Here is a 25,667-nt window from a genome sequence, read left to right on the forward strand (position 1 = left end):
AGGCTGAGGTGGGAGGATTGCTTAAGCACAGGACTTCGAGACCAGCCTGGCCAACATGGTGAAACCTCATCTCCACGAAAAATACAAAAGTTAGCCAGGCATGGTGGCGTGCGCCTGTGGTCCCAGCTACTCGGGAGGCTGAGGTGGAAGGATCACTTGAGCCGGTGAGGTCAAAGCTGCAGTGAGCCAAGATTGCGCCACTGCACTTCAGTGTGGGTGACTGAGTGAGATCCTATTTCTAAAAATAAAAAATAAAACAGAAAGTACTGAGGGTAAAAAAAAAGTTTGGTACCCTTGCTTCTGCTTAAAAGTTGTCACATGAAGCCCAAGGGCACTGAAAAAGAAGACAGCACCACTATGCTCTGGAGTGTGGGGTCACTGTTCAAGGTACATACAGAAAACTCGCTCACCAGCTCCAACAGCCAGACCCAGGGCTTCCTGGAACTCAGATCCCAGAGCTGGCCTTTCAGGTGTGTCTGGCCCAACATGACTGTTTACTGGCCCACGGATCCTCTTGGCTCAGAGGTCCTGTTCTTCCCTGTCCTCCCGCCTTCTAAGGACACTTCCACATGTGTGGCTGTTATTTACTGTCTGCCCATGAGGAATCAGGGAAGCCAGACTGCCCAGCCCTGGGTCTGTGCTTTGTCCTGAAGGTCCACACCCTACCCTCCCTTCCTCCCAATACTAATTGCCTGTGAGTTGGTTTGGATTTGAGAAACAAGAGCTTCAGGTTTCCATGAGAGCCCATTGCCTCAGCTGCTCTCTGAGCCTGGACCCTGTCATCCTCTGGTTGGTTGGCATTTATACCTCAGCTCAGGAAGGGGGGTAGGGGTGGGGCAACAAAGCTAAATATAGATGCAGTTTCTAGAAAGCCAGGGGTGAGAGAGGACATGGACGGATTCTCATGCCAGAGACCAATTTACCAAAACAGAAAGAGACCAGAACCTCACAAAAGCATCAAGAGCCTGGGGCCAGGGCCTCAGGCCTGGGACAGTAGGGCCTTTCTCCAGCAGGTGGCCTCTGCCAGCAGAGATGCACCTCACATAACCAGGCATGGGATCAACTATCCCCTCTGGGCTCCGTCTCCACAGCACTGAGTGTCACAGGGATCCCAGTGCCTGCTCAGGATACAGGAACTAGCGGGAGCTCCTGATCTGAAAGAGCTATGTGAGACTCTGGGAATGCTAACTAGTTTGATTATGGTGATCATTTCACAACATATATATATAGCAGAACATCGAGTTGTGTACCTGAAATATAGACCATGCCTATTTGTCAATTATGTCCCAGTAAAGCTAAAGGAATAAAAAGACCTATATCACTTGATAGGGGCCTACAGGCATGTGAGAGGCAGCATCAGGGGGTTCTCCTCAGGTGGGTTTTTTTTTTTTTTTTTTTTTTTTTTTTTGAGACGGAGTTTCACTCTTGTTACCCAGGCTGGAGTGCAATGGCGCGATCTCGGCTCACTGCAACCTCCGCCTCCCGGGTTCAGGCAATTCTCCTGCCCCAGCCTCCTGAGTTGCTGGGATTACAGGCACACGCCACCATGCCCAGCTAATTTTTTGTATTTTTAGTAGAGATGGGGTTTCACCATGTTGACCAGGATGGTCTCTATCTCTTGACCTCGTGATCCACCCGCCTCGGCCTCCCACAGTGCTGGGATTACAGGCTTGAGCCACCGCGCCCGGCCTTCAGGTGGGTTTTAAAAAGCATTAAAAGGCAGTTAGCAATGTAGAGAAAGGCACAGACTTTTGTTTGTTTGTTTGGAGGGAAACTGGCAACGTGAATCAAGCATGTTAAATGCACAGGCATTTTAATTCAGTAAAGCCATTTCCAGGTAGTTACCCTGTGGGTAGATCGTCCATGGGCCCAACAGTGGTTACTGCAGCTCTGTCTGAAGAAGCCAAACACTGAACCTGAATGCCCATGATAGAGGACTGGTTTCTTTTCTTTCTTTTTTTTTTTTGTGAGACAGAGTTTCACTCTCACCCAGGCTGGAGTGCAGTGGTGGCGCGATCTCGGCTCACTGCAACCTCCACCTCCCAGGTTCAATAATTCTCCTGCCTCAGACTCCCGAGTAGCTGGGATTACAGGCGCGTGCCACCAAGCCCAACTAATTTTTTGTATTTTTTGTAGAGACAGTATTTCACCATGTTGGCCAGGCTGGTCTCGAACTCCTGACCTCAAGTGATCCACCTGCCTCGGCCCCCCAAAGTCCTGAGATTACTGGCATAGCCACTGCACCCAGCTAGAACTGATTTCTTATGTCATGAAATCTCCATATAATATGCCGTGACTGTGAAAAAGAAAGAGGAAAAATGCTGAAGTGGGAAAGAGCTTGAAGAAGTGCTCTTTAGTAGATAAAACCAAGCTGCAGAATGGTGACGTGTGTGCACACACACATATTCACTTTTACATAAAGAATGTGGAAGCAAACACGATGAGCTGGTCACAGTGACAGCTTCCGGGAGGAGGTAGGGAACCAAGTATTGGGTTGCATAGGTGATTTACTTTTCATTTACATATCCTCTTAAACTGTTGGCTTTTTAAAAAGCCATATATAGATATTACATTTTAAAAATCCATTACCCACTACAACTACCAAAAAAATTAGAAATGAAATACAGTATGTGGTTAGATTGATCTACTTGAGTGTAATGTAATTCTCTTTTTTTTTTTTTTTGAGACGTTCAGCCACCCAGGCTGGAGTGCGATGGTGCATTCTCAGCTCACTGCACCCTCCACCTCTCAGGTTCAAGAAATTCTCCAGCCTCAGCCTCCCAAGTAGCTGGGATTACAGGCATGTGCCAACACGTCCAGCTAATTTTTTTTGTATTTTTAGCAGAGACGGGGTTTCACCATGTTGGCCAGGCTGGTCTCAAACTTCTGACTTCAGGTGATCCATCCGTCTCAGTCTCCTAAAGTGCTGGGATTACAGGTATCAGTCACTGCACCTGGCCTTGAGTTTAATTTTTAAACACAACCTTGGGCAGGTTACTTAGCCTTCCCATGCTTTAGTTTCCACGTCTGTAAAATGGGAACAACATTTCAGAGAGGCTTGCAAGGACTAAATAAAGGAAAAGTGAACAGGACCTGGACAAAAGAAAAGCTAAATAAAGAGAAAGAAAAGAAACTGGCAGAAAGAGGCAGTGGGAGGGAGTGCTGAGAATGGGTGAAACAGATTTTACGCGTTTCACTAAGAATTTGAGACCCCAGAAGCAGACACCATGTCTTGCTCCTGCCTTTTGGGTGCCTAGTACAGGACCCTGCAGGCAGCAGAGGCTGAAACCGTATTGCTGTTTTATATACTGTAGCTCCTGATGTCAAGAGCCACAGCCCCTATGCTAGTTACAGCAACCACTGTCCAGTTCTGTTGAGCACCAGCCAGTTCTACCCAGCCTTGGACTGACATGAAGCTCTCCTTTTGTTCAGGAACCTCTTTTCAGACACCGCTGCAGCACATCACATAGTCACACCTTCCAAGTGCCATGGTAGAAAAAAGAAAAAAAGGTTTGTCTGTCCTCAAAACTAAGACACTAAAAAAGGATAATGATACTAGCTATCACTATTGGAAGCTTTCTAGGTCAGTATTTCTGATACTATCTCCAATGCTTTCGACAACCTTTTGGGTAAGTATTATCCCTGTTTTACAAGAGACACAAAAAGGCACAGGAAAGTTAACTAATTTGCTTTAAGTCACACAGCTAACAAGTGTGGAAGCTGGAATTCGAATCAAAATCTGTTTGACTCCAGGGAATCTGATTGATATGGCTTGGCTCTGGGTCCCCACCCAAATGCCATCTCAAATTGTAATCCCCACGTGTTGAAGGAGGGGCCTGGTGGTACGTGACTGGATCATGGGGACAGATTTCTCCCTTGCTGTTCTTGTGATACTGAGTGAGATCCCACAAGATCTGATGGTTTTAAAGTGTGGCACTTCCCCCTTCATTTCTCTGTCTCTCCCTGGCTGCCATGTAAGATGGGCCTTGCTTCCCCTTCACCTTCTCCCATGATTGTAAGTTTCCTGAGGCCTCCCCATGCATGCTGAACTATGAGTCAGTTAAACCTCTTTTTTTCACTCAGCCTCAGGTAGTTCTTGAAAACAGTGTGAAAATGGACTAATACACTGATCTTTATACATACTACAGTCCTCATCAGGAATCTACCATCTCTCAATCCAAACTAGAGCAGCAGTCAAACACATGCTTCCCCAAAGTCCAGGAGCACTAACCAGAGGCTGTTTGAAGGACTCCTCTAGGGCAAAGAAGCCATTGGGATTCAGGCAGTCTTTAGAGGGATGCTTTGGAAGTGTGGGGTCACATCTGACCATGCTCTCCACTGGCCCTATAAAACCCAAGCACAGGGAAGATCTCAAGTGTGTGCTGACTGCAAAGCAAATGAGCCCTGATTAGAGTGCTGAATTTCAAAAGAAATAAAAGAGTAACAAAAAGGTAATGTTAAATCATATCCTTGCAGCTATCTTTCTTGACAGCGTCAGTGACCTTCCCTCTCCAAATATTCTGGCCTCCTCTACCCAAGCTTCTGAACATTGCTCTTGGACCAGCCATAGATCACCACACTCATTCTCTTTCATCCACAACCTTGAACATCTGTGAATGGAGGTAAGCCGTCAAAGCGGACCTGGACAAAGTCTCTCCAGCAATACTGACTTCTTGGTGACTCATTTACTTGTGCCCATAGACTACCCTGTGTGGCTGTCCCTCCCATTTTCTGTATTTTCTCTCCTTTAAGCAGTTTAGGTTTTAAATTCCTGGACATCTGCCCTATTTCTCTGCTTCCCTTCACATCAGGTTCCTAGAAGAGCTACAAATATCAGCAGGGTGACCTTCCTGAATGTCAGAACGTTCCTCATGTTCCTGGATCCTCACCAGCCTACCTTTTACCCCCTGCACTCCACATGACCCAGAATTAACAAAGTCCTCAAGAACCTCAGAGCTACTAAGCAAAAACGCACTTCTCTTCACTGTCTTTGTTAGCTTGTAGCTTGCAGCACACAGCTGCACAGCGTCCTGATTAAAGCATCCCAACAGGGAGGAAGACAAGATAAGCAGGCAAATAATAACCTGTTTCTCATCCTGCCTTCCAGGATCAGCTCTTAAACCTCACCATCCACCTTCATTCTCTTCATCAAAGGGGTTCCTCTGATTTTCTTCTCTGTCCATTACACCTTTCCCTTTGTATCAGACCCCAGATGAAGCCATCCATGACCATATTCATCCACGACCATATTCATCCACATGCATATACATATATGGATCATCCACTATATATATAATTTGGAATAGATCTATTCCAAATATTTTTCCTCCTCTGGCCCTTACTTATGCCTTAGTTGTTAACATATAGCCAAGAGGTGTCTAACCATCTACAAGCCTGCCCCTGCCAACATTTTATTCACACTGGAAATATCACCTTTCTCTGAGGATGTCCCTGTATTCCAGAATAACAGGAAGCACAAGCAACATGAAATAGCTTTCAGGAGGAATTGACCAGCAATGGCCTCTAATGCCTGACCACAGATCAAGAGAACTGTGGTCCCTCTCTAACCTTCATCACCCTTCAGTTAGATTATGAGTCTTTGACTTGCTGGGATGATAGCAACTTGCTCCTGAAGCAGTTTAGTTAACTATCTTAGAGGCCAAACCAAATACTAAATGGTCAAATGGGATTGGATTACTGGTTTCCGGGGCTTGGAAAACAGCCAGTGACCCAACCTTCAAGCAACGCTGTCTACCAATAACTACCAGATCAAGCAAGCTCCTTGAGAGCAAAGACTCGGCTGCTGTCATTTCTGTGTTCCCAAGGATGCAGAGCCCACCACAGAGAACGTACAGACCCTTGACTTTCTGGGGTCAGAGTTTTACAGACAGATATAAGTGACCAGAGGGTTTTCAAGCAACTATTTGGATCAGATGGAAAACTTCCAAATAAAATTTGGATGAAGCAAAGAAGGAGAAGCAGGCATCAGGGGTGGAAGAAGAGGAGAAATGATGTATGTATAGCTGATTCTCATTATTCACAGTAGTTTTGGTCTATGAAGTCACTGTGGACACTGGATTAGTAAATATTGAACCGTTGCTCTTGGAGGAAGCACAAGGTAAAATTTCTGCAAGCCTCTGGTCACAAAATTTTCATCAACTGATCAACACATAACCTTGGCTTCTGTGATTTCTCTGTTTAAAGATATCTTATTCAATAGATATTGTCAATTTATTAACATCGAACAAACAGGCAGCAGTACTGTTGTCTGCGGGAAGCTTGTCTACACACACAGTTTCTCTGTAAGGCACATCATGGCCTTGCACTTAGGAACACCAGACAATGGTGCAGCCCCACTCTTGGGGACCATTTTAAACAGCAAAGTCAACAACAAAAATCACGAAAAGGCAAAAAACATAGCACTAAATAGATCGTGAAGACCTGGAAGATAAGGTGCCAAGCCGTGTGAACCTTTCACTGCTTTGCACATGTTCATAAATAACCACAAAAGGGCTACAAGTATTGATTTTGGTAAATTTTAGCAAGTGGGGAGATTTACAAATACAGAATCCATGAATAATGAGGATTGACTGTGTGTGTGAACGTGTGTATGCACGTGTGTGTTTGTTTATTTATATATCAGACAAAATTCAGAACCTTGCAGCTGTCTTTCTTGACAGCTTCAGTGACCTTTCCTCTCCAAGTATTCCATCCAAGCTTCTGAACATTACTCTTGGACAATCCATAGATAACCATACTCATTCTCTTTCACCCACAACCTCAAGCAAATGACAGACATGTTGACTCTTTAGAATGTAACAGCCTGGCTTAGTCATCAAGACAGGGACAGTAGAGATCTAAGGTAGACCGAGGACAGGGCAACAAGACAGAAGCAGCCTGCAGCCCACAGTGCCAGGCGTTGCAGGGAGTGGCTGTGGCCATCAGCCAGCAACAGACTCTAAGGGCTCTTGTTGAGGTGGGATGAGGGTGGATTATGGTGGCATCACGTGCCACAAGCAACACAGATGCTCTGTCTGTCTGTGGTGACACAGATTACAAACATACCGTCCTTGTTCATTCTGCAAACTTCCACACTCAGCCTGGGGCATGACAGGACCTGCCCTCCCTCCACCCAGATGCCTCACACGGTCCTGTCCTGAGGATTCCCAGCCTAGTGGTGTGTCCGAGAGCAGCAATCACAGATGCACAGCAGTCAGAGCCACTCCAGTGAGGAACGGCCCTCCAATATGTCACCACCCAACCAGCTGGCACCTAAGAGCCTCATTTCCCAGAGCTGGATCTCAGCAGGAAGGAGACCTAGGAGGAGAGAGTGGGTTTGGGGGTAGAGACTCCATAACCAAATGTTTTGGTTGCAGATTGGCAAGATATGACCTTTGGTGAGAATCTCCATATTGACAGCTCTTAGCCCTATGCCAAATCATAAATGTTCATTCAAGTCTGGTGAGGGAATAAGTAAAAGAAACACAAAGCCAGACATGGTGGTTCATGCTTATAGCACTTTGGGAGCTGAAGGTGAGGATCACCTGAGCCCAGGAGTTCAAGACCAGCCTGGGCCACATAGGGAGGCCCCATTATTTAAAAAAATTTAAACACACACACACACACACACACACACACACACACACACACACACACACACGAGGAAAGTGGCTGGCTGACCAGCTGTGAGGCTGCTTATTTTATGAGAGCATGGCTCCACGAAGGGCAGCATTAGTGGCCCATCAGGCTAAAACATCTCAGCTTTTTTCATCAGACTGAAAAAGCGTTTTTTAAAGCACTTTTTTACATGTTGTCTCATCAATCCTCGGGTTAACGCTATGTAGCAGAGGGGGTGGATATCAATACATGCATGCCATTAGTTGAGTTAACTAAAGCCTAAAGATGTCAAGGACATCCATTTGAGCAAGGACATCCCATAAGTTACTGCCATGGCCAGCATCTGAGGCCACAGCTTTCTGACGGGTTTCATGGTAGGAAGCAGGCCCTGAGGTATGCGTTAGATTCCCCTCTCATTAGCACTCAAGGCAGCCCCCCCACCCCAGTCCCAGGACCCAGCAGGAAAGCGTCCACGTGTCACCTGGGACACAGCCAGGGCTCTTGAAGGCCCACTCTGCAGGATGTGTGGACCTCAAACCTGAGCACTGACAAAAAAGAACTTAGAGCCAGCGATGCTTCTGGTCTGGCTCCCAAGCTGGGGAGTAGGCTGCCTGGAAGCCAAGCGGGCAGCCAGTACCAGGCCAAACAGGCAACTAGCACCCACAGAAACCCCCGCTGCCCAGCAATTGCTCAAGGCCATGAAATTCTGGGCCTGCTGGTTCCTGGGGCAGAGGGCAGGTGAATCTGGAGCTTGTGTTGACACAGAGCCCCCAAGCCCCTGACTGAGAGTCCCACAAAAGCACCTGGACTTGAATTCACTGTGCCCCCCAAGGTGAGGAGAGTGCTCCAGTTTAGACAACAACCAAGCCAACCTCGGCATCCTCGTCTGCACTTGATTTGCGCTTTCCTTGTTTGATGGTTAGAGCCCTGCCATACCCACCTCCAGTGTAGACAGCTAGGCAGAAGCTCTGTTTTGGCTGCCTTCTTTCAGGCTACTCTCTCCAATACATGCCAAATGCTAATTTCTCACAATTCCCAGTTCCTGCTCCAATCCATCCCTTTCCCCCCCCCCCCCCCTGGCCTTGGATGGGAATCTTTGGCTTTCCAATGCTTTTCTCACACCGTTCACACCTGTAAGCCTGAGCTCACGTAAGGGGAGCCTGCTGGTAGAGAAACTAGCCCTGATCAAACAGAAATGCAGGTACATTCCGGACACTGCCTGGGTGTTCCAAGGTTGGCTTTCAGTCCAGGGACAAACAAACCTTGGGTGAAGATATGGGCACAGATCGTGATGACCCAACAAGAGGTGCCATTTCCCTTGTTCCAAGGAACAGTTTGGATTGGATGGGAAGGCAAGCTCTGAAGCCAAGCTCTTGGGCTTTCCCCAAAGGCATGCCTGTCTTTTAGTTGAGGAAGCTGTGGTAATCAACAGGGAGGAGGTTCACTCTGGAAGGACGGACACATGGGTTGGTGCAGGAGGCTGTGGGTCACAGGGGTAATGGAAAGATAGAGATCCACACAGCAACCTCAGGAAAGCGATTTCCAAGTGAGTCAGAGGACACATCTGGAGCTGAGGGGAGAGGGAAGAAGACACCACTCAGGACCTCTTGCTCCTGTGGCTGTGAGCACCGCATGTTTCATGGACATTGGAAGGAAGGAGACTTGGAAAATGCAGGAGCTCCATTCATGGAAGCGCCTTGGTTCCTTTCCCTTCCTTTTCCTTGGGGAGAGCCTGGGAGGAAGCCTCACCTGAAGAAGCCTTTGCAGCCTTCACAGGTCATAGCATTGAAGTGAAAGCCCGTGGCTCGGTCTCCACATACTCCACAGATCCGGGGCACATTCCGGTCAAAGTCTCCAGGGTCAGGCAGGGAAGTGCTGGCCGCCATTGCCTCCATCCCTGTAAGAACAGCAAACAGGCCATGGCCAGAGCCAGAGTCAGTACCAGGGCCAGATGGCATCCTTGGTGCCACCCGCCCCCCAGCGTCATCCCACCGCCCCCACCATCCACCACCAGGGAGCTCAGCAAGTGTGGACGTGTCCCCAGGGCCCAGGCCTGAGCACAGTGCCTTTGGAGCCGTCATATATGGTTCTTCCTACACAGCTGGCTTACAGCACAGCTTGGTATCAGCTGCCTGGTTTCAGATGCTGTATCTGCCAGGCTAATTTGGGTTTGGTGGTTCACCTCTGTATGCCCCCGCTTTCTGCACTGGAAGAGGCACTTTACTTCCAGGGTGTAAGGATCATATGAATGAGCCCAGGCATACCACTGGCACCAGCTCCGCCTCAGACACAGGCCTGAACCAGGTCAGGGGCTTCTATCCTGCCCAACACCTGCTCCAAGGGAAATGAGAGTCCTCCCGCAGCCTCAGTACCTCACATGTGGAGAGAAACCCTCAGGTCTCCACCTCTTGAGGGTGAGAGAAATTGAGGATTTAGGTGCCCAAGCCAGAGCCCTGGTCATTCCAGCCCCAGCTCCTCACAACCATAAAGCTCGGAACTAACAGGCTTATGCCCCTGGTGTTCTGGTACCAAGATGATCAAAATTTCAAGATACTTTCCCCCACTTTTTTTTGGCAATAATACTTAAAACATTATTTTGAATGCCCTTCTGAGTCACGTGAGTCCAACGCAATTAATTGTGTTTTCAGAGGTAGTTTTTATAAATAGGCATTATTATCTAGAGGTGGATTTCACACTTGAGGAAAAGGAGAAGAGACAGAGGGAATGGAAGGAACAGATTTGGGAAGGCCTTCTCAGGAAGCAGGGGCTTGACTCTTCCATTAGCTGAAACTGGGCCCTCGTCTTTGCCTGCTGACTCTGATCTCATCTACGCCAGGCTCAGAGATGACTCTGGGATACCTCAGACTGCCCTAAAATGCTTTCAGACCCTCCTGCCTCCAAGTTCTCCCAATTTTATCTGAATCCTTGCAAGGGTCATTACAGGTTTAAGTTACCCCTTTGACCCAAGGCAAAGAGCCTTTCATGTCAGAAGGAAAATAAGAGAGAATGCCCGGAAAAAGAGGGGACAAGAGACCACTCCACCCCAGGGCATTTCTTCCTGCCCCTGGGTGACAGGGGCAGATTCTGGGGGCTCATGGGTGGCTCTGAGCCACTTTCCAATGACTAGGCCCATAATCCCTGATGCAGGGTTTGGAATATCAAAGCTTATCTTACTTCATCTCCATACTGCTCCGCGGTGGAGGTGCCATTGTCATCACCCCCTTTACAAATGAGGCCCAGAGAAGCCCAAACCTTAAGACATCTCTAGAAACTACTACTGCAAAATGAATTTTAAACATTTCTTAAAATTTTCCCAAAGAGCTTCATGCCAAGGAAAGAAAGTGGTACAGATAGGCAAGAATATAATATTGTCTGTCCCAAAGGGACAGAGGGAATCCCGGTCACAGGCAGACCTCGGAGACTCCCTAACCTCATTTAGCTTTTCTTTTCCCGGAAACCTTAATGTAGTAGGTTGGTGCAAAAGTAATTGTGGTTTTGGGCATCGAAAATAATGGCAAAGACTGCAATTGCTTTCGAACCCTCTTAATAATAATAGTAACCCTATTGCTAATTTGTTTCCCAGCTAGATTTATACTTGCTAAACTCTAATGCATATACAATAATACATTAATGTGTATATTATGTATACATCAGTGTATATATTACATACACATTAATACATACTTTAATGTATATGTTAAAGTTTAGCAACTATATATACATTGAAGTTTAGCAGTATAAATATATACTGTACCTATATATAAAGAGAGAAACACTTTCAAAAAAAAACAAAAATCATTGCAGCAGTAGCAAAAACACAGAATCAACCCAGGTGCCCTCAACTCTGGACTGGATAAAGAAAATGTGGTATATATACCCTGAAATACTGTGCAATCATAAAAAAGAACAAAATCACGTCCTTTACAGCAACATGAATGCAGCTGGAGACCATTATCCTAAGGAAACTAACACAGAAACAGAAAACCAAATAGCACATGTTCTCACTTATAAGTGGGAGCTAAACATCGTGTACATGCGGACATAAAGATGAGAACAATGGATGCTGGGAATGCAAGTGGATGGGAGAAGGGGCTGAAAAATGGCCTACTGGGGACTATGCTTGCTACCTGGAAGACAATTCATTCATACTTAAAACCTCAGTATCATGCTATATACCTTTGTAACAAGCCTGCACAGGTGCTTCCTGAACCTATAAGAAAAGTTCAGAAAAAAATGAACAAAGGAATGATTAACAGAAACCTTTGGAGAGATGAGATTGGGGAAGAGTGTGCAGAGGCATTATGTAGTAGCAGTATTCTATTTCTTCGAGTAGTGAGTATATGTATCTTATTCTTCTCATTATTATCAGAACACTACATCTATGTTTTGTACATCTGTATTTGCATGCCCTTCTGAATGTATCAAATGTTTCATAATTTAAAAACAATTAAAAATAGAAAAAGTGCCTGTGGGTCTATCAGCATTGTCCCCATACCCCATAGAGCATTCCAAGTCCAAGCTGACATCTGCAGGTTTTAGAACATAGCGCACATCTAAGATGTGGCCAGCATCCCGGAGGCCCAAGGCCATTGTGCGGTAATAGAAACCGTCCAGGATGCTTGTGGCTTAACCCTGGGTCTGCTGAGATGCTGCAGTTCCGAGTCATCGTGGTGTTGCTACAGAGTCTGGGTCATCCAGGCTCCCAAGCATCCGGTGGATTTCGTGGAAAACAGAAATCAAATGGTGGGTAGGAAGAAATATCCATTAAATCAGTCCAGCAAGGGTTCAGCATCACACGGGCTCATGTGGAGATGCTATGATGCAAGCGAGTTGGAACAACTTCCTACCACAGTGCAGCAACGGGACAGGCCTGCAGTGGGGTGAGGTACTGTCCTGACATCAGGAAGTCTCCATGCTAGGGATGAAGGCTGGAAAGGCTGGATCGAGCAGCCAGAGACCCACAGTGAACAGGACCATTTCAGGGGAGCTGACACAAGACCCAACCCTGCTTGGGCTTTTTTGCTGCTATCAAGAAACCAACGCCCGGGACCAGAGTCCGCATGTGGAGAGGAAGCTCAAGCCTCTGCGCCCTGAGAGCTGAAAGTCCTGGGAATGACAGGCAGAGACTACAAAGGTCAGGAGAGAGAAAGAGGAGATGGAGGCTGGATGGGTAACATCAGACACACAGGAGAGCCCACCAGGATCGTGGCCGGAGCCAGCGAGCCTCGTCTCCTGAGCCCCTCTCTGAACTCCCACCTGCACCCCACATACCCCTGCATCTCAGCTGCAGACTTTGCTGGCCCAGGACCCACCGTGCAAAATCCTGGGTAGTATCCATTCCTCCCCCTGCCCACCACCTTCTTATAAGCCACCCCTGCCCCTTGAAAGCAGAAAGCCAAGGAAGTTGTGGCTGATGAGGAAACACCTACCTGAAGGAGCAGGGGCAGGTAAGTGGAGCCCCCGGATGCTCTTCTATGAGGTCTCACAGACACTTCAGTCCCAAAGCCTTCTGTAAGGAAGAAGGGGAAATGTTTCATCTAAGGCAGAGCACTGACCGCCTCGACAGTCTCTAAGGAAGTGGGCATGAGAAGCTCTTTCCAGTGACTTTAGTCCCCAGACCAGGGACTGCAAACAGAAGTGGCTGGTTGGGGGCAGGTGTGCCATGTCATCGCTGGCAGGGGTGGGGGGGTGGAGGCTGGGCAGCAGCCAGGATGGCCCTCCCTCAAGGCAGGGAGTAGCAGAAGCCATGGGAAGAGGTGGTATGGAAACAGCCTCCTGCCTAGGCACTTCTTCTCCTCTCACAGCCCAGGGTGTCAGGAAGGAGGAAGGGCTTTTTCCCTAGGGAGACCCACACTCCCACTGCCCCTTCCATCTCCAGGTTGTAGGCAGCTCGGGAAGCAAAGCAACTGGGCCACGTGGCCCAGTATTGAGAGCGGGAAGAAGACAGCTGCCTGAGGCAGGGCGGCTAGGAACCACACAGGAGCTGGGAATGGGGCGGGCTGGGGAAGCAGCCCACAGCCCTGGCCTTCTGGGACAGCTTCAAAGGCAGGTGTCTGAGATCTCCTGTCTGTGGAGACGGGGTGTAGGCGGAGCAGGTGCCGCAGGGGTTAAATACAGCAATGCATTGCTTTCAAACAGGATGTTTTCTGCCACTTTTAGCTCTTCCCCAGACACGCTCAACACCCCCACCTGCAGTAGGGCTGACTTTGGTGCCCAGACTCTGGATCTTAGCAGCTGGCAGGGGGGCCAGCAAGGAGGGACTGGCAGAATTGTACCCTTTCCACTTCCACAGACACCCAGCCCTGCTTGTCCACCTGCAGACATCAACAGACAGACAGACAGACAGACACACACACACACACACACACACACACACACACACACACACACACCTTTCCTTCTCTGATGCCAACAGGAAGTGACCCTGGCAAAGGTCTCTAAGCCAAACCCCAGATGGGGTGTATCTGGACCCCAGCTTTTGTCTTTCTTTGGCAACGTCTGTCTTCCAGTGGCCTAAGCAGGGAAATAGGAGAACTCAAGGGGCTTCCAAGACCTGGGTCCAGTCCTAGAACTGTGAGCCAGCTGAGCCCATTTGCCACTCCTTCCAGCACTGCCAGTTCCCAGGGAGCATCCAAGGAAAACACCAGTGGACAATGGGCTGAGATAACCTAAGCTGGGCTAGCCCACCCCCAAGAAGTGTGGGCAGTGGGAAGTATCTGCTGGGGACAGACATGCTGCCACATACCCCCAAGCCAAGCCCCCCTTTTCCCACTCTGTTCCCACTACCCAAGTTCCACCTAGCTGACCACACTCTGCAGGGTTCCCTCTCAGGCCTTATTGATTCCTCAGGCCTTTCCCGGTGCTCAGGAAGGTGAGGTGGGGGCAAGATGGGGGCAGAAAGGAGCACTGCTTTACTATCCTCAGTCCCTGTGGTTTTCAGAGGTCAGAGGTGACATCTAGGTAGAACACCACCCTGGAACCTAAAAAAACATGTTTCTGGAGTATTTACTACATGCCAGGCCTGCTAAGCTCTGCATACATCATTTCATTTAGTCCTCACAACAGTTCTATGAGGCAGGGAGCAGCCCTACTTTACAGATAAGCAAAGTCAAAGTTCAGAGCACTCTGAGTCACTTGCCCAGGGTCCCACAGCCAGGCAAGGGTGGTGCCTGGGGCCAAACGAGGACAGGCTGATTGCAGTCCCCACCTGGGTCTTTTTCCAATGATAGTCATCAGAGCAGATGCCTCCTGCTCCGTACTGGGCCTGCTCCACGTTTCTCCTGTGTACTCATTCACTTCACTCTCACGGCAGCCTCCTCCAGTGGGCACTGTTATCACCCCTATCTTAAGCGTGGAAACTGAGGCACAGAGAAGGTGATTGTCTTTGGAGCCGGATTTAAATCTAGGTAGTTTAGTTCGGAGTCATTTCTGCAACCCTAAGCCCTGGACACGTTTTATTTCCACTAAGTAGGGAAGAATGCAGAGAACAATCTCCAGGTCGTGAGGGAAGAACCTGGGGATTATTCTTTTCCTTCCAAGGATCCCCAGGCCAAGGGATGGCAGGTCTCAGCCAGGATCCAACCACCTTCCCAGGATTCAGCCCCTCTCAGCTGGGAAAATCCCATTCAATAGATGGGCCTCTCCTCCTCACTCAACTTTCCAGTACTGGACGGTCCTTTTAGGAGAGATATCCTAGACTCAGCCTCTAAGTCCAAGTGCAAGCTTATAGGAAAGTGGGGCAAAGACATAAGGTGGAAAAGAGGACAGGTGGAAAAACTGCTTAATACCTGCCCTCTGCCACGTCACACGCCCATCCCACCAGCAATTCGTGTTCTGAGTACATAGAACATCCCACTGCTTTTGCTGGGACCGTCCCCAGAGCAACCCTCTCCTGACCCTGCTTTAGAAATACCAAACCCCTAGCCCTGAGCCTCAGAGAAGCAGAGGGGGAGGAGCTCAATTCTGTAGAAAGCCCCTGGCTTCCATCCCTCCAGGGCCTGCATCCCACATCAAAACCTCTGCCTGACCCTGACCCCAGTCCTGACCTTGCCTTAGCAAGAAATGAGAAGATAACATATTTCCTTCCAGTCACTGAAGCCACAACCACTGCCTCTCCTACACGTCTGCCTGTCAACCCATACCACAGGCAGCCCCATCTTGCAGCACCTTCTGTTAAATGGGCACCCCCAGGCAGTCTTGCCTATGACAGTCTTGCAGGGTGTCAACTGCCAAGTGTCCTGGGCAGAGCCCTGGAAAGACAAAGATCAAGGTCCCTTGTGGCTCAGTTTAACTCCACATGGACTGCCCACCCCCCAAGGTGGTGAAGCTGTGACCACTAATGTCTTTTCTAGCTCTGAAAGCATGCAACTCCAAGACTGGAATTCCCATCATGAAAAGTACTTTTTTTTCTTTATTTTTAAGACACAAGTTCTCCTCTGTTACCCAGGCTAGAGTGCAGCTGGACAATTACAGCTCACTGCAGCCTCTAATTCCTGGGCTCAAGCAATCTTCCACCTCAGTCTCCCAAGTAGCTGGAGTTACAGGTGTGAGCCATGCCGGGCAAGGAGGCCTTAAATGAGATGAAGCTTTCTCCCTGATCCCTCATTAACCAAATGAACCCCAACGTCCATGCCTCAGTGAGTGAGACTCATTCATCCTCAGATGCCAATGAGCAGGAAGAGCACAAAAGATGTGGCCCCTAATCAACCGCAGTGGGAAGTGGAGCCCAGGAGAGAGGTCCTCTCTCTGCCAGGTTGGGACTGGAATGATCTAAACTGGGCTTTCTAGTTGTTGACATTGTTCCAAAGTTCCCATTCCTTCTAGAAAAAAATGGAAAGCCAAGATACTTCCCCACAGAGGAGGAGACAACTCTTCTTCTTCCTAAAATTGGCACATAGAGTCAGCCACACGTTGGGCTTTTCCAGGAGAAGATATGCCTGCGTGTCTGCCAGCCACAACTGCACAGGTACTTGTGCACACACACACTTGTCATGCTATTTTTCGTTTCATTATTCCCTAAATTCTGCCTCATCGAGTGCTGAGCACTGCATGACCTACCTGACTTTTTATTTGTCATCTCTTTATTCTGGTACATAACTCAGGCATAACAACATTATGGCCAGCTAAGGTGATACCCTCTCTTCCTTCTCCACCATCCCCAACAACCCACTTTCTTTGTCCACAACAATCTCAGGACCTCCCAGAAGATGCTGACCAGGAACAGAGCGATAATAAGGGGAAGGGGACAGGGTTTACTGGATAAATAGAACTTATCCAGACTACTTCCTGCCCCGACTGTCTCCCCCAGCTCCTGCATACACACATAATTTAAACATGGGTAAGAATGGTTGGAAATTATTTTCTACAGATCACAATGTTCACAGCAAAACCCAGTAGATAACTTTCAGCTCAGAAAATCTCAAGATTGGAAGGCAACAGCACCACCTAGTCCAATCATCTTAAATTCCTTCGATAATATTCTAGCCAAACAGTTTTCTAGCCCGTGCTTGAATAATTTTCCTAGTGCAGAGCCACCTGCCACGGTATCCATTCTCTTTGGATGACTCTATGCTTAGAAAGCTCTTTATCATGCACAGATGGAATAGCCCCTGTCTTTCAATGTAGTTTTCAATGGCTGCTCCTAGACAGCTCTTTGCAGCCATATTAGACAAACCTACTAGGCCATTCACACAGGAGCTCTAGAGGAGGATTTAGGGGCCACCATATGGTGCCATATGCACATTGGAAAAAGAGCCCTGGCCAGGCGCAGTGGCTCACACTGTAATCCCAGCACTTTGGGAGGCCGAGGCGGGCAGATCACTTGAGGTCAGGAGTTTGAGACCAGCCTGGCTAACATGGTGAAACACTGCCTCTACTAAAAAAATTACAAAAATTAGCCAGGTGTGGTGGCAGTCACCTGTAGTCCCAGTTGCTCGGGAGGCTAAGGCAGGAGAACTGCTTGAACCTGGGAAGCAGAAGTTGCAGTGAGCAGAAATCGCACCATTGCACTCCAGCCTGGGCGACAAGAGAGAAACTCCGTCTCAAGAAAAAGAAAAATTCAAAAGAAAAAGAATCCTTTTTTCTCAGACACTTAGACTTTTCTAAAACATTAAGCCCTAAGACACTTCACTTCCATCAGTCAGAAAATTATCATAAAAATAGAAAACTCTACAATGCTTATGTTGTGAGTGAGGTTTGAGGGGAGAAGCAGCAGCAGATAGCCTGGGCTACAATTAATTTTGATTTAGACCCCATCAGCTTCCCAGGTTTGATCATGATCCCCACAAGAACAGCGAGTAAGGTGGTAGTGTAGACAGCGTCTGCCTTTGTGCCCTCTTCCGGGAGAGAATGGTGTCCATTCCATGGAAAGAGCCCATGACGCAGTCTGAGTGCTGGGTGTGCGCCCAGCAGGCCTGCCCGCCTCCTCTGTCTGCCACTTGGCTCTTTCCAGAGGAGGCTGGGCCCCAGCAACCCAGCTCTAAGGACCTCTAAGAACATTTAAGAGCCTCACTAGTCATGACCGACTGAACGATGGGAAATTCAGCAGCTGATGACACAGTAGTTGCAGGAAGGAATTTACCCCTGAAGCTGGTTCTTCATTAACTCTTTTGGGACTATGGATCACCTTTGAGAACCTGATAAAAGCCATGGACTGACACCTCCTACAGTATCAGGGTATATTAGTTTGTTTTCAGGCAGCTGATAAAGACACACTCAAGACTGGGAAGAAAGAGAGGTTTAATTGGACTTATAGTTCCACATGGCTGGAAAGGCCTCAGGGCCTTAGAATCATGGCAGGAGGTGAAAGGCACTTCTTACATGGCAGCGTCAAGGGAAAAAAGAGGAAGAAGCAAAAGCAGAAACCCCTGATAAACCCATCAGATCTCATAAGACTTAATCACTATCACTAAAATAGCATAGGAAAGACCAACCTCCATGATTTAATTACCCATCCTGGGTCCCTCCCACAACACATGGGAATTCTGAGAGATACAATTTAAGTTGAGATTTGGTGGGGACACAGCCAAACCATACCACAGGGCTAGGGGTCACTCCATGGAAACCAGGCTACATACTCTCATTCACCAAGCCACTCTGGGGAGCTCTAGCAGTTTCTTGAGCATGGCGAGACTCAGAGTTGGGGGTCCATGAGGCCTCAGGCAGTGGGGCAGGAGATACATGGCTTACTTAGATAGATTTCAATTTTTTATCAATAATTATTCCTGCAAGCTGCTTTTTTCCAGTGGAAACTCTGCCCTCAGCTTTGTCAACAAGATTTCTGGGCTGATTACTGCTCGCCAGGTGACAGGCAGGCTATGCCCGTCACTGCTGGAGAGCGGCTGGTGACACATAGGGGCCTGGCCCATTTAGAAGCTGCAGTCCAATCTTTCTGATTTTACAACTGAAAAAATGGAGACCACGAAAATAAAACAGTGGGTATTTAGAAGCTGGGAAGGGTAGCAGGGAGGGGAAGATGGGGAGAGGTTGGTTAACGAAAACAAAATTAAAGCTAGACAGGAAGAATGGATTCTGGTTTTCTGCAACACCATAGGGAGACTGTGGTTAACTGTCTTTTACTTTATGTTCCCAAAAAGCTAGGAGAGAGGATTTTGAATGATCAAACACAAAGAATGATAGATATTTGAGGCAATAGGTACGCAAATTGCCCTAATTTGATCACTGCACATTGTATACCCATTTTGAAATATCACTCTGTATTCCATATGTACAATTATTATGTGTCAACTACAAATAAAAAGAAAAAAATTCTAAGAAAGTCAATAAAAACAAGGGAAGAGAAGTACACTCCCACTGTGTGGCCTTGGACATGTCACTTCCTCTCTGATGGCCTCAATCTCTTCTCAGTCTCTTCTGAGGCCATGAGAGAGGAAGTGACATGTCCAAGGCCACACAGTAAGGAAGTGTACTTTCTCACCTCTAACCTGGCTGAGTCCAGGACCCCCAGCCGCCTGCCTGAGCAGCTTCCAGGCAAGAGTGTGGTGTGGGGTAGGAATGGGCCATGGAGTGGGGTGTGTACTCTCCCTCTGGGGCTGAGAGTTCCCTGTAGAAGGCCTGATGCAGACTGCGGCAGGACCACTCAGCACTGACTACATCCTTACGATCAATAGAGAGAAACAAAAGTTCGCTAAGGATCACTAACATGCTCCTGCCCAACCAGTTCCTGGCTTCAGCCCCCGTGGCCAGAGAAGTGAACAAGGACTCAAGACAGGGAATACTTTAGAGGGAAGTGGGATATACCTGGCCTGAGCTTTCTCTACTCTGGGTGGGTTTTCTTGGGACACTAACATGGGGGTACTTCCCATGGTTATCTGCTACAGGCAGAAGTTGGTGAGACAAGGAGGCTATTTGTTCAAGTGACTTGGAGACCAAGAAATAGAAACTGGGGCAGCCCCAAAGGGAGAGAGTAGGTCCAATCCTTCTTTGGGGAGACCCAAACTACTGCTAGTGCTAGTGGAGTTGATGGCTAAATGGGATTTTCTCTTTAAAAAAAAGCATCTCAGGACAGCAGAACAGAGCTGCTTCCAAGCAATTCCCAAGCCCAGCTTCCAGCATGCCTGCATGCCTCCTTCCAGGCTAAGCATCTGTCTTAATGCTGGGACCGTCAGCCCAAGTCCACATAGGCCTGAGCTACTCTTGCTCAGGCAAAACTCTTTGAGGCCCAACCACCTACCCCTATCCAGAGTGGCCAGGCTTATTTTCCTTCTGGACCAATGTGATCTCTGAATCACTCAGACTCTGTCAAAGGTAGGACCGCAAGCCCAGGTCCTACCAGCTCTGAGATATTTGGGATCCTTGGGATCAGACCTCTTGCTTTGTCCAGCCACCTGGGCCAGCCTGATACCCCTGGCCACCTGACCACTGTTCAGGTCCCCCCAGAGCCCATTCCTATCTCCTCATCTACAAATAGGAACATGATAATACCTGAGTCTCAGGTCTTGTGTGGGGATCAAATGAGCTGATCTCTGAGTTGCACTCAGAAGGGTGCCCGGCACACCAAAAGCTTTATATCTTAGCTATTATTATTGGAATTGTACCTGGCTTCAGTATAATCACTAGAGAATCTAGGAAAATTGGAAGAGCTTCAGGCCCCAGGGAGGTGCTGTGAACGGCAGGATGCTTGCTCTCAGTCCCAAAACCTCCACCCCAAACAAACATTGCCCAGAAAGCCACAATTTTGCTGAGCTGGGAAGAAAAAATCTGACCACCCCACCCATTGTCTGTGGCTTCTAAAACTCTTCCAAAACTTCTTGGGATGAGGAGAAATGAGTTGTTCTAATCTCTCCCCTAACAAGCAGAGAAGCTGATCTACATATCTGGACTTTTCCCCCATGTAGAAGATAAAGCTTACGGCTCCCAAGTTGTCACCAGTTACCAACCCTTCCACCCATGGTCCTTTCTGTCCCTTTCTCATCCAGTGCCACCTCCCTCCCCCACCTCCCCCATCATCACGTGCTTGTCCTGTACCGTGCATCTGTTCTCACTCTAGTGAGACCTGAAGCTTGACTACCTCCAAGATGCCCCTCTGTCTGTTACCAGGGCAGCGGCACCCCCCTACACTCCCACCCCCACCACCTACAGCAGAAAGCAGAACTCAGGGGAAGGCTGAGGTGGGGAGGGGGAGCCAGGAGGCGGCAGTGAGAACTGCGGAAGCCCTGGCAGAAGTGTGATCCCGCTATGCCCCTTTGCCTAGACAATGGGGTGGGCTTTGGCTCTGGGCCTGGACTCCTGGCTGCCCCGGCTCTTAAAGGCCTGGAAAGGCCATTCATTTATCCTGGGATAGATTCTGAAGCCTTTGTCAGAATCAGGGAAGCATCCCCAGGGTCCTCTGGGATAAGCAGGGCTGGGCTACCTCTCTACCAGGCAGCCTCAGTCCCGTAAAGGGCTGATTTGCCCAAAAGTATCCTCTCCATCTTCTGGGTTACTAGTGAGGGGTGGACACTTCCCCTGTGCAGTATTCATGCAGCTTCTCAAGACCTGGGCCATGTGAGAGGTCCCCACTCACTTTCGAGAGCAGCAGCAGTCACCCCAAGGTGACACCAGCTGCTCCTCAGTTTCTGATTAGTATGACTTCCCCCTAACAAGCTTTTCCAGAGTTGTTTGGTCAGGCTTCTGGCTGTCCTTCTGGGTAGGGTCCCTCTTGGGGACCCCCCTGGAGGGCTAGGGAAGTAGCAGCATTTCTTCTTGGCCTCAAACTGTGGTGGGCATGATTCTGGCTTCTGCTGCCTTATCTGCGATGGAGTCCCTGCCTAGGTTTAAGCACCACATGGCAAGGCTTCTACTGGGAGTGAGAGACACAGTGGTGAGCAAGACATAGACCCTGTCCTCTGGAAGCTTATAGTCTACAGGGTGAGGAACCTCCAATTCAGTATGACACATGCCACCACCCAGGTAAGTGCCAGGTCTAAAGGGAGCATGTGGGACTGCCCCTGCCTCATCTTAGTGAGAGGAGAGAAGAGAGGGCTCTTTGGAGGCAGTCCCCTCTCAGCCTCTCCATGGAGACAGGAAGGAGCAGAGGAGTTTAATGTGGCAGTGGTAAGAGGTGTAAGGAACACTCCGGCAGACAATCCTGCACATGTGAAAGCTGAGAACAAAAGGGAAGAACATGTTTGGGATAGAGAAACTCATTCGATATGGCTGGAGAGGAGAGGGCACCAGGAAGAGACGCACCAGCCGACCGCACTCATGTCAGAGGCCTGAGGAGGGACATTCCACTCTTTCCTCTGCTTCTTCAAGTTAAGCTCTGTGAGTCTTGAATATCAGGAATTTAAAATTATTGTCATGATTTATTGAAACGGAAGACTTTCAGACCCCATTCAGATTCCCATTCCAACCTGAATCCACCTTGAGTATGGTGCAGAAAATCACAACGGGGCCTCTCTCATTGTTTCGTTGAGAGGTCAGCTATGCCCAGGCCTCTCCTGCAGCACAGCTGAAGTCGTGGCTGAGGTACATACAAAGCCACTGTCCCCCACAGCCCTTCAGGGAGATCCTTAACCCTGGGAATAGGACCATCAGTAGTTGAGCTAGAAGGGAGAGGTAAAGGAGAGAGACCTAAAAAATTCAGCCTAGCTGAAGAAAAAAAAAACAAAACTGGTTTTGTGGGAGAAAATCAAAAGAAAGAACAAGTGATTCAGTAAGGGCACATGAAAGGAAGGGAGGTTAGTGAACGACTCAGCTACCATATCACCAGTGCAATCCTTACTTAATTCATCAATCTGTCCAGGGTAGCCAGATATGGTTGCTGGGCACAAAGAGAGGTGAGTTACCCACAGCCACAGGATCCCCAAACCTGCCGCCACCAGTCCACTCAGCCCACTGTGTTCTGGTCAACAAGGTCGCTTGCTCGTTGCCAGGAATTTGTCTAAGGAAAGGCATCGATGCTCACAAACAGCACGCACCATGGATGTGTGTGGAATGTCTCCCATGCATGCAGGCATATGCCAGTGCCTGTATGAGTCTGGCTGTCCAAATTCACTGCTGGCCGACATAACACAAGCCTTCCTTGCCTTGCCCTCAGAGCTGTAATTGAAAATAACCCTCTTGGTTCAATGTTTCAGGCCAAATATCAGAATCTGTCTGGAGGATTCTTCCCCAGGGCCACAAAGTGGTAGGAAACAGCTGCCTCTGTTCTAATCCATGAACCCTCTCGGAGCTATGATTCCGCTTCCCCACAGCCCTACCCATTGGCCATCTCCATCTTCTATGTTTTTCTTTGGTAGCCAGGGGCAAAGACAGAACAGATTTAAACCACAGAGTACTTTCCGTAAGTGCTGGCCCAGGACAGAGGAGGAGCTAAACTTAGAGTCCCTAGAGAAACAAGCTCTTTCCCTAGAGGAGCAACTTCTTTCCCGCCTGCAGGTCAGCTGTCTGCAGCCCCCGAGCTGCCCTGAGCTAGGCCTGCTGCCCACCGGGCCTCTGCACCAGCTGGCAGAAGTTCCACTCCCTTCACTCCACACTCTTTCTGGCAGTGGCAGACATCCTTCAAGAAGGAATTTGATGGACTAGCTCAGAAACTAGGTTCAATTACAGGACTTGTGGGTGAAACCCCTTTTCCTCTGACTAGGCTGGGCCGCACTAGGTCAGCTGGAGTTGCTGCCAGGTGGGCTGCAGATGGGTAGCATCCTAGGGGAGAAGCCAGTGGCCATGGTCCATCTCTGCCCTGGGGGCAGATACCCATTGCTTCCCTTCACTCCTCCACCCTTACTTTTCCCAGAAGTCCCCCTGACCTGAAAAATAATTCTACAGCCAGGCTGGTCAGTAACCCAGGACTGAAGTTTAACAGAGACGCAAATAATTCCCCCAGTGAGCTATTTTCTGGCCAGCTTTCGGAACAATAGCTCAGAGTGACAGGTGGGGTGGGGCCGGGGAGGCTGGCCTCAGGTCACTGTCTAGGGCCACTAACCATTTAGGGCCTTTCCCATGTCCACTGTACACTCTTCCTGGCACCAGAATTTATAGAGGTGGGACCTTAGTCAAGGGCTTAGAGTAACTGTTTGCCACACCTGCCTCCACCTGTGGATCCACATGGGACATGAGGGCGACAGGATAGGGAAGGCCAGCGGGAGCCAGGGGCTTCCATCCTCCGTGGCTACAACTCTGACAGAATACAGAAGAAGAAGAAGACACAGCTACTTTACCAAGCCTACAAAAGGAGGTTCTATATGATTGTTGTGTCTGCTGAGATAAATATTTTAAATGTGTTATAGAAATTGTTACACTCTATACAAATATTAGCTATTGCCTTAGTATTATTTTTTCAGGTATTTAAGAGTAGGAGACGAAGAGGAATAAATTCAGGTAAAAAGGGGAAGGCTGTGAAAAAACACATCAATGACTGATTGCATGGAGGATGATTTCTGCCGGCATGAGGCCCTCACAGCCTGGGGGAGCCCAAGTGCAGCGAGGACTTCATATAAAATGCATGCTGAGCGTCATTCATTCACTGTCTACCAAGCCCATCCCCAGACTTTCTACATTTTTTTTTTTTTTTTGCCTTAAGACCCTATCCTCTGCTAGTTTCCTTTTGATTTTTCTCACATGACTTTTCTTCTAATACTCATGGGGAAATACCTTCCTGAGAAGACAGAGTATGGGAGGGAGAGAAGGAGGGGAGAAAAGAAAGGAGTGGAATGTATTCTTGGAATATCTTTTTTTTTTTTTTTTGAGACAGAGTTTCACTCAAGTTACCCAGGCTGGAGTGCAATGGCGTGATCTCGGCTCACCACAACCTCCGCCTCCTGGGTTCAGGCAATTCTCCTGCCTCAGCCTCCTGAGTAGCTGGGATTACAGGCACGCACCACTATGCCCAGCTAATTTTTTGTATTTTTAGTAGAGACGGGGTTTCACCATGTTGACCAGGATGGTCTCGATCTCTTGACCTCATGATCCACCCGCCTCGGCCTCCCAAAGTGCTGGGATTACAGGCTTGAGCCACCGTGCCCGGCCGGAATATCTTATTCTTAAAGGTTTCTTTCGAACTTACAAGGAAGAAACATTCTGTATTATAAAGCTATTATCATATGCTGGGAGGGGTACCTTCTCTAGTACATTAGTAAGGAATTCTACATGAACAGAGTTTTTCCTATCCCACTCTGTAACAGTCACCTGCTTTTTTTGTTTGTTTGTTTTTGAGGTGGAGTCTCACTCTTGTTGCCCAGGCTGGAGTGCAGTGGCACAATCTCAGCTCACTGCATTCTCCACCTCCTGGGTTCAAGTGATTCTTCTGCCTCAGCCTCCTAAGTAGCTAGGATTACAGGCGCCCACCACCATGCCCAGCTAATTTTTGTATTTTTAGTAGATACAGGGTTTTACAAGGTTGGGTAGGCTGGTCTCAAACTCCTGACCTCAGGTGGCCTCCCAAAGTGCTGGGATTACAGGTGTGAGCTACCGAGCCCAGCCAACAGTCACCTGAGCCTGCGGGGCAGACTTAGCTGTGATGTGTGCTGTTTGCCACCTGTCCTCCCCCATCATCAACAGTGAGTACACATTTTTTTAACTGGCTGTCAGTGTTTTAGAAATCAAGAGGTTAC

The 25,667-nt window shown here is 48.5% G+C and overlaps 1 protein-coding gene across 3 annotated transcripts in view; it reads right to left on the reverse strand.

The window, feature by feature from the left end:
* VDR (vitamin D receptor) overlaps positions 1-25,667 on the reverse strand; it is a 59,851-nt gene that overhangs the window by 24,653 nt on the left and 9,531 nt on the right. For 2 of the 3 annotated variants that reach the window (XM_032248429.1, XM_032248428.1), the window contains exons 2-3: positions 13,047-13,126; positions 9,367-9,514 (exon numbers count right to left, since the gene is read on the reverse strand). In XM_032248429.1, coding sequence (XP_032104320.1) covers positions 9,367-9,512 — 146 coding nt within the window. In that variant the 5' untranslated portion in view covers positions 9,513-9,514; positions 13,047-13,126. Of the gene's footprint in view, positions 1-9,366; positions 9,527-13,046; positions 13,127-25,667 lie in introns of all 3 variants that reach the window. The other variant, XM_032248430.1, reaches the window with a different exon arrangement.

The sequence above is a fragment of the Sapajus apella genome, unplaced genomic scaffold (genome assembly GCF_009761245.1).
Source record: "Sapajus apella isolate SASKATOON/1434 unplaced genomic scaffold, GSC_monkey_1.0 scaffold66, whole genome shotgun sequence".
NCBI classification, from domain to species: domain Eukaryota; kingdom Metazoa; phylum Chordata; class Mammalia; order Primates; family Cebidae; genus Sapajus; species Sapajus apella.